At 40.7% G+C, this 8,357-nt stretch overlaps 1 protein-coding gene across 1 annotated transcript; it reads left to right on the forward strand.

Annotated features, from left to right (window-relative positions):
• Positions 1-1,158: 1,158 nt before the first annotated feature.
• On the forward strand, positions 1,159-8,203 carry LOC119885209 (cryptochrome-1-like). The gene is given in 11 exon segments (XM_038695360.1): positions 1,159-1,498; positions 1,765-1,946; positions 4,608-4,716; positions 5,101-5,243; positions 5,374-5,558; positions 5,735-5,823; positions 6,754-6,894; positions 7,402-7,426; positions 7,429-7,536; positions 7,539-7,711; positions 7,832-8,203. Coding segments are annotated over 10 exon segments (1,314 nt in total). The 5' UTR covers positions 1,159-1,498; positions 1,765-1,788; the 3' UTR covers positions 8,015-8,203.
• The last annotated feature ends 154 nt before the right edge of the window (positions 8,204-8,357 follow it).

Genomic DNA, 8,357 nt, shown 5'->3' on the forward strand with positions numbered 1-8,357 from the left:
TTTATTTAACTACAATGGGTGGATTTTATTCCAAACATTTTTATCCATCCATCCATCGTCAGCCGCTTATCCTACGTACAGGGTTGCGGGGGGACTGGAGCAAAACCCAGCTGACATTGGGCGAAAAGCCGGGGTACACCCTGGGCGGGTCGCCAGTCCATCAGAGGGCCCAAACATTTTTATCCATCCATCCATCCATCGTCAACCGCTTATCCTGCATACAGGGTCGCGGGGGGGCTGGGGCCTATCCCAGCTGACATTGGGCGCAAGGCGGGGTACACCCTGGACGGGTCGCCAGTCCATCAGAGGGCCCAAACATTTTTATTTGAAATTTAATTAAATATTTGCCTCAAAAGCAAAAACACAATCATATTGAATATATTTTACCTAATACATTAATTCAAATCTACATGACCACATAATCATTTCTTACAGTGAGTGACTTACTCCCACCTCTGCCAATACCTATCTTGATTTTTACTGGTGTATGCAAGGTGACAATTCACAGCTGTAAGGTCAGTATTCAAACTCCTGTAAATAATCTCTGACAATGAAGTCAGATACTAATATATATGGACAAACTTTACATAAATGTCACTGTTACTATAATCAGTTTAAGGTGCTGATGCAGGCAGCCCTATGAATACTATAGGACAATAGCACAATATAATTTATATTTTAGAATGGGTTTCCTCTTTAACTGTAATTTCATGCTTGGTTATAGGCTGTGATAGTATATTTACCCTTTTATGTAATTACACGTCACGTGGCTCAGACAGATTATCCCTGCTGTGGACGCGTTGGACTAGCAGTGTGAGCGGTGCGGTCCCTATGCTAAATCGAGCGCACCTGAATGGAGGCAGTCCTCGCCACATGGCATGTGCTCATCCGGGTACTTGTGGGTGTACACATAACGCTTTCATAACACTCTTTTAAGGGTTGTTGTTTTTTGTTTTTTTAACTTCTGCTCTCCCAAAGTGAAACCTTATACAACACGTTAAGAGAGTATGACGGAATATCGCCGTTTGAATAATTTTAAGCAACCATAGGCAACGTTGAAGCACGCGTAAGAAAGCACATTATGTAAACGTGACCGTGGAGAGGTTGTATAACGGTTTACTCTGGCCAATCAGAGCGATCTAATCCTTCCTGCGTACTCCTGTGGGCGGTGATGTGTATACGGAGAGGACGTCTTGACTGGTCGAGTTTACTAGGCATTACAGTTTATACGCAAAGTTTAACGTGTTGGTAGCGTTTTCTTGGTGCAGACTAACGTTACATGAGGATACAACCCGGAAATATTTGCGCGGTTGTACTTTATGTGAGCCTTAGCTGAGTAGTTTGCGTTAACTTTAACAGATACATGGGCTTCAGCCACGCCTCGTGTGATAGCTCACGATAACAAAACAATTTAAACGTTGCTGCTGGCTGAAAACGGACTTCTTCGGGACTTATCCCCCTCAAAGGTGCTCACTTCATCGTTGCTACCTATCGAGACGTGAGTTGGGCCGGGTTTCTTGCGTCTGTTGTGGTTACCTGCTGTCCACACATGCAGCCACCGCTGGTCGGTAGATTCAACCCTGTAGATATATTCATGGAGCAAGGTTAAGATTAGACAAATCTTTAACGCTACGGTACGAGTCCACGTCCTTATACGTCGGATGGGACTGGACACTTAATTACTTTGCTATCAAATCAACACAAGAGGGCGTTTTTTGTTTTTGTTGATTTTGGGAACCCCTCTCGTCTTTCGACCCCCATCAGGGATACATAAAGAAGGCAGGTGTCATGGGGGTCAACACCATTCACTGGTTCAGGAAGGGACTGAGGCTCCACGACAACCCTTCTCTAAGGGACTCTATCCGGGGAGCCGACACCCTGCGCTGCATTTACATCCTGGACCCGTGGTTCGCAGGGTCCTCCAATGTGGGCATCAACAGGTGGAGGTAAGGATGTGAATGGAGGGTTTAACTGATTATGTATCATCACTGGACCTCAACCCCAAATCTAGTGAACCCTAATTAGGCTCTGCTACGACTAATTATCCACCCAGTGATTCTCCACTAACTTAACCACTTCCAAATGTGCCATATTTTAGCATTTTTTGGTTAAATCCTCAACTGTCTATTTGAACATTTGTTTCAGATAACTTGCTGTCAAATTAGAAATTAAAGCATACAACTGATTTGAAAGATGTTTGTGATTGTTAATGTTAAAGGAACTGACCTACATCTAATAACACTTGATCTAAATAGGCACCTTTATCAGACAACATACTCTGTGGTTGCTTCTAAACTCCTTTCACTGTCACCCATAAAGCACCATTGCTAACACTGCTCTATAGTGGATAGTAAATTACTTTGGATCTAGTCTGTATTTGAGGCAAAGTGTATACACAGGATGTAATTATGTGAAAGTTGCCATCGTCACTCAGGGGGGCTGAGTTGCAAACATACAACAAAAACATGCAAAAGCGTGCTGACTAACAGAAGCTCCACTTTTGTGCTTTAGATGCAGAAGGATTTCAGCAAGTTTTCACAGACTGCAAAATGATAAAGAAAAGAAGTGCAAAGTGATAATTTCATACAGGTTGCCAAATGTTAACTAACCTGGCATATAGTTTACTGAATGAAATACAGTATTTTCACAAACCGGTCCATAGGCAACCAGAATTAAGTCATTTGTAGTCTGCGTGATTTCGATTAGGCTGACAAATCCTGCTTTAAAATAGGAATATTCTAATGTGCCTTCAGACTTTTGTTAAGGGTCAGTGCCTATGTGTCAATTTGGTCACTGTTCAATATCAGCAGACCTTTGACTGTCCAGTGTGTCATAAGAATCACTGTCGATTTAAATGGCCTTTAACTTTCAAGATATTTGTTAGCTTTCTGTTCCGTGTCAAAGCTCTTTGCATGTATAGCAGACACAACAGGCTTGTTTTCTGCTCAGCTGTGGTGTGGAACATGTATCAGAAGAAAAAACAGCAAATTCATATGTTGCATGTTATCTGCAATTGTAGTGTAATCATTAGTGATAACGACCCAGACCAATAGTTGTATGTAATCGCAAAAAAACCCCATTATCTGTATTCTTTTTTGTTTTGTTTTGACTTACTTGGTAACTTAAAAATACAGGATGTAAAACTGTTGACTGGGAGCATCTGTTTTCTTTATAGTCTTTCCAGCATTTACTCTGTGTTGATTGAAAATCCACAGAGCGTGATAAGCATAGCATCTTCATTTGTCTCTCTCTGAATGTCTCTTTCAACCTTTTCCATGATTGTATCAGTTAGCCGCTCAGTAGATTCAGGAAATGGATGCAGGCAGGGAGCTACTCCTGAATGAGAATACATGTTAAATACATGCTATTCACTGAGAACCAATTTTACAAATAGTCTGACATTTTCCCTGAGCATGTCCTCTGCTAATGTTCAAATGGTACGTCATATCTTGATCAGGCTGACAAATCCTGCTTTAAAATAGGTGTCTACACATATTGTACCATTGTACAGTTCTTTATCGTCTTTGAATTCAGCGGGCTGTAGTAAACTCTGTGCTCAGGCTTGAATGGAGAGCGGAGAAACTGGGTCAGTGTGTTGTTATAGCTTACATAGACATACATCTATGACTTATCTGTTACTAAAAAAGAAAAGAAAGCGGTAATGGGGCAAATAAAAAGAGCAATAAAGGTAATCCAGTGGCATGGAGTGTGACAATTCATACTTCATACATACTAACCAAATATGTGTAAATTGTATGAGGCGCTGTTTTGAATCTGTCTGTTTTGAGCAAGTCCAGGTTTGTTGTCATTGTGCTGGTTGTATTACAGAGAAAAGGTTTGATTTTAAATGCTGAAGCATATATCTTATACATGAAAGCACTTGTTTTCTGCCTCTCCCTGTAATAAATGTCCCTGTTGTGTTTAAGTATAGTCTGCTACGGTTCTTGGTAACATTTTGCAGCATATAGTGAACTGAGTGTCTAAAAAGACTTCACCAGAAGAGGGCTGTCTGTTCACATTAAAACACTTGGATCTTCCATTTCATGCACTCCTTTCATCTCTTTGTCACATGATAATGAAATGATGATTATACTTTTAATTTTGACTGCATCAGATCGTTTGTCTTTCTCATGTTGGTGCTGTTGTGGATATTCACAAAATACTTGTCTCTCTGCAGTGCAATTTAATAATACAGAGTTTTTTTTTAACTGAAGTTAAATTAGTTAGTGTTTTTCAAGAGATGCATCGATTGCAGTTTCCCTGGCTGATTCCTTTTTCTTTTAAAGGTCTGTAACGTGTCCATAAACCTATAGTCTTGTTGTAGTTATCTGTATTTAGGTTGAATGAATTTTAAGTTCCACACATGCTAAGCAGCAGTCTGAGGTGCTGACTTTTAATAAAGCAACAACTGAATCTCTAACCAGCCTAATCTAGGAGCGTCCACACAGTCATTGCTTTTCCATTGAAATGTTACTCACCCCCAGGAATGCTTTCAGATCATCAAATCAGCTATGCCTGATGCTTAGTGATCTCATGATTGCATTTTGGGAAACCCCGGTCTCAGCTGTATAATGACTTAATTGATCATTCTGCCTGTTTGATTCCAGGTTTTTGTTGCATTGTTTAGAGGACTTGGACGCCAGCCTGCGCAAACTCAACTCCCGCCTGTTTGTCATCAGAGGCCAGCCTACAGATGTCTTCCCTCGTCTTTTTAAGGTATAAGAGATGGAATAAAGTAGAAGATGCCATCTTATAATTCGGTTTGTTCTGAAGCAAACTAACACTGTAAGAACTTAATAATTTTAACATAATGTTGTTGCTCATTAAACAGGAAAACAATGTAAGATTTTGATAGTTCAGTGGACTTGTGCAATGGCCCTCGGAATCCATTACATAGAAAAATCTCGGATATCAATATATCAGTCATATAAAACACAGACGCCGGCTGCATATCAAGCACCCTCACATTCTGTCCTGAACTCAAGTTTGAGGTTAATCGCTCAGAATCAGTTTGTTGTGATGATATTTGAACAGGAGATTAGAATAACCAAACGCACATTGTGGTCATCCCTTTATACAATTAATTACTTTGTTCCTCAGGAATGGCAGATCTCCCGTCTATCTTATGAATATGACTCTGAGCCGTTTGGTAAGGAACGTGATGCTGCCATCCAAAAACTAGCCAGCGAGGCTGGAGTAGAGGTCATGGTGCGGATTTCACACACCCTCTACGATCTGGCTAAGTGAGTGACTATAAAGAATTAGTTGAAATAAATGTTGCATAGTAATGAACCTGTTTGAAACTATGTGTATTGTCACATATTGTGTTTGTGAAGTGTGTTGATTCCCTTTTTACATTTTTCTTTCCAACAGGATCATAGAGCTCAATGATGGTCAGCCTCCTCTTACGTACAAGCGCTTTCAGGCCCTCATCAACCGTATGGATGCTGTGGAGCTCCCTGCCGAGACGATCACACCTGAGGTTGTCAAGAAATGTGCCACACCCACCAGTGACGACCATGATGACAAGTTTGGGGTGCCCTCTCTGGAAGAGCTTGGTATGTTTTTTTTTGTTTGTTTGTGTGTTTGTTTTTTCTTTATTTCTTTCTAAGTGGCTGTATGTTGTGTGCATGAATACACTGGTCCTGGTGTATACACACACATTATATCCGGCTTATTCTCAGTGTCAAAGTCACAGACTTGGAAACATTTTTTAATCTTCATTTGCCTTCAGGTTTTGAGACAGAGGGCCTGACCACAGCAGTATGGCCAGGTGGAGAAACGGAAGCCCTCATGAGGCTTGAGCGGCATCTGGAGAGGAAGGTAAAAAGATGACTTTACTGCACAGTATTACACAAAATAAGAAACGAGTGTAGTTATGAATTACTGTAGCTTTAGTTGATTGACCACTCACCTACCTCATACCATAACATAAAGATAAAGACTAACCTGACACACATCTTGCACACAAGTTCATTTGAAAGCCTGGTCTTTTTCTCCCTCCAGTTCCTTTGCAGTGAAATGTGCACACAGATTGAATTGGCAAAATTAGTTGGATAAATGCGTGATAGAAGAGTTTGACGGAATTTGACTTTATTTAGGATATTCTGTATTTCTAGTCAAACTAAAAACATTTAATAACATGCAGTATTCCTCTTTAAACTTGTTCTCTGCTTCCTGATGGTCACATGCATACTGCTGATGGCAGGTTATTAAAAAAGCCTGAATCATTACTATCCAGCATCTGGGCTTTACACCTTTTTCCATTAAAAAATAAATAAATAAATAATAATAATAAAAATATATATCTTTCATTATTACTGTGAATATTTTTTGTTCAAAAATCTACACCCAGGTGTTTTTAAATACACACAGCAGCAGAGTACCACTGTTTTCCATATAGCCACTACAAAATGAACAATGATGTGGCACCAGAAAACATTTTAGAGGACTGGTATAGTTTCTCTTTAGAACAACAGAACCAATAAACCTCAACACATTAAAGATGGCTAGAATTGAATCTAACATTTAGGCCAAAACACTGAGACGTCTCGCTTCAAGTGATGAACTCCACCGGGTGTGTGCTGTATCACCATCAACAGCATCTTTCTTTTTGAGCCTCATAGTTTGAGGCCTGATACTCAAACATGTCATAGCTCATTTGGTGTCTGTCATGTATTCAGGTGCATATTTGCTCTCAGCAACCATAGTGGTATTGTTTTAGTTAAATGCTAACTATCCATCTTTTTACAGGCATGGGTGGCAAACTTTGAGCGTCCACGTATGAACGCCAACTCCCTGCTGGCCAGTCCCACAGGCCTCAGCCCCTACCTGCGCTTTGGTTGTCTCTCCTGTCGGCTCTTCTACTTCAAACTTACTGACCTGTACAGGAAGGTACGAATGACCACAGACAAGACACAAAACAATATGAACAATTTATATTTGGAAATGAGCCCGTTCTGAATTCGCCATTTTACGTTTTATCATGTTTTGTTTTTACCCTGCACTAAGTTTTATGTTAATATGAGTCACATAATCGTAGTCAATACACTGTCACATAGGCGTTTAAATGGCTATACTGGTTATTATAGGTTAAATGGCATCAATATTTATAATATATAATAGAATAATAATATTATTGTGACTATTAGTGATAATATAATTTAACTTGTGTTAAATTCATTTTAGGGCACCACTCTTAAAGAAGAGAAAAGTGATAACCCATTAATTTAGTCTCATAAAAGGTACCAAACTAATTTGCAACACGTGCGGTCCCAACATTTACAACCTACCATCTTTCTTGTGGCCATTTTCTTTTCATATGATGGTTAAGGAGTCAAACCAGTCTATCCTGCAGATGATACATTTCTGTTGCCTTTTTTTTGCGCTCTGTCTTATCAGGTCAAGAAGAACGGCACCCCACCCTTTCCTTGTATGGCCAGCTGTTGTGGAGGGAGTTCTTCTACGCGACTGCCACCAACAACCCCTGCTTTGACAAGATGGAGGGAAACCCTGTGTGTGTCCAGATCCCCTGGGACAAAACCCAGAGGCGCTGGCCAAGTGGGCAGAGGGACGGACAGGCTTTCCCTGGATAGACGCCATTATGACCCAGCTGAGGCAGGAGGGGTGGATCCATCACTTGGCGAGGCACGCTGTGGCCTGCTTCCTCACCAGGGGAAACCTCTGGATCAGCTGGGAGGAAGGCATGAAGGTAAGAAGAGAGAAAAGGGATCAAGTACACAAGGTGTTCACACTTGTCATAAATCACCACAGTTTAAAGTTACTACTAGCATGCATCGTCTCAACTGCCCACTGTCTGTGTCTTGTACAGGCATTTGACGAGTTGCTGATAGATGCGGACTGGAGTGTAAATGCTGGCAGCTGGATGTGGCTTTCTTGCAGCTCGTTTTTCCAGCAGTTTTTCCACAGCTACTGCCCCGTGGGATTTGGACGACGCACTGACCCCAACGGTGACTACATACGGTCAGTCAGTACTTTCATTTGCATCACATGATTATAAAAACGCAGACCTTTCATAAGCAGACATTGTTGTTGGTATCTGTGCCCCCTGCAGTAATTTCAAATGAGCAAATAAAATCTCATGGTAAGCTTGTGCTCTTTTGCAGCCTCACATGATTTGTCATGGTTGCATCAGGATTAGAAAAGTATCAAACAATTGTTTAGAAACTCATTTCATTTTTGCATTATTGGTGATGCACTACACCACAGAGAGGCTCCTTATTGTGAACAACGTTGTAGTACCTGGTAAACAGCGATTAAATTGTGTGACCTAATTTACAGTGTCAGTATAAATGGGGGGGGGAAAGAGTGAGCTTTCACACTCAATAAAAAAGTAT

This window comes from Micropterus salmoides, unplaced genomic scaffold (genome assembly GCF_014851395.1).
Source record: "Micropterus salmoides isolate LMB-PRFRI ecotype aquatic unplaced genomic scaffold, ASM1485139v1 Ms_hic_scaffold_3945, whole genome shotgun sequence".
Taxonomy (NCBI): Eukaryota; Metazoa; Chordata; class Actinopteri; order Centrarchiformes; family Centrarchidae; genus Micropterus; species Micropterus salmoides.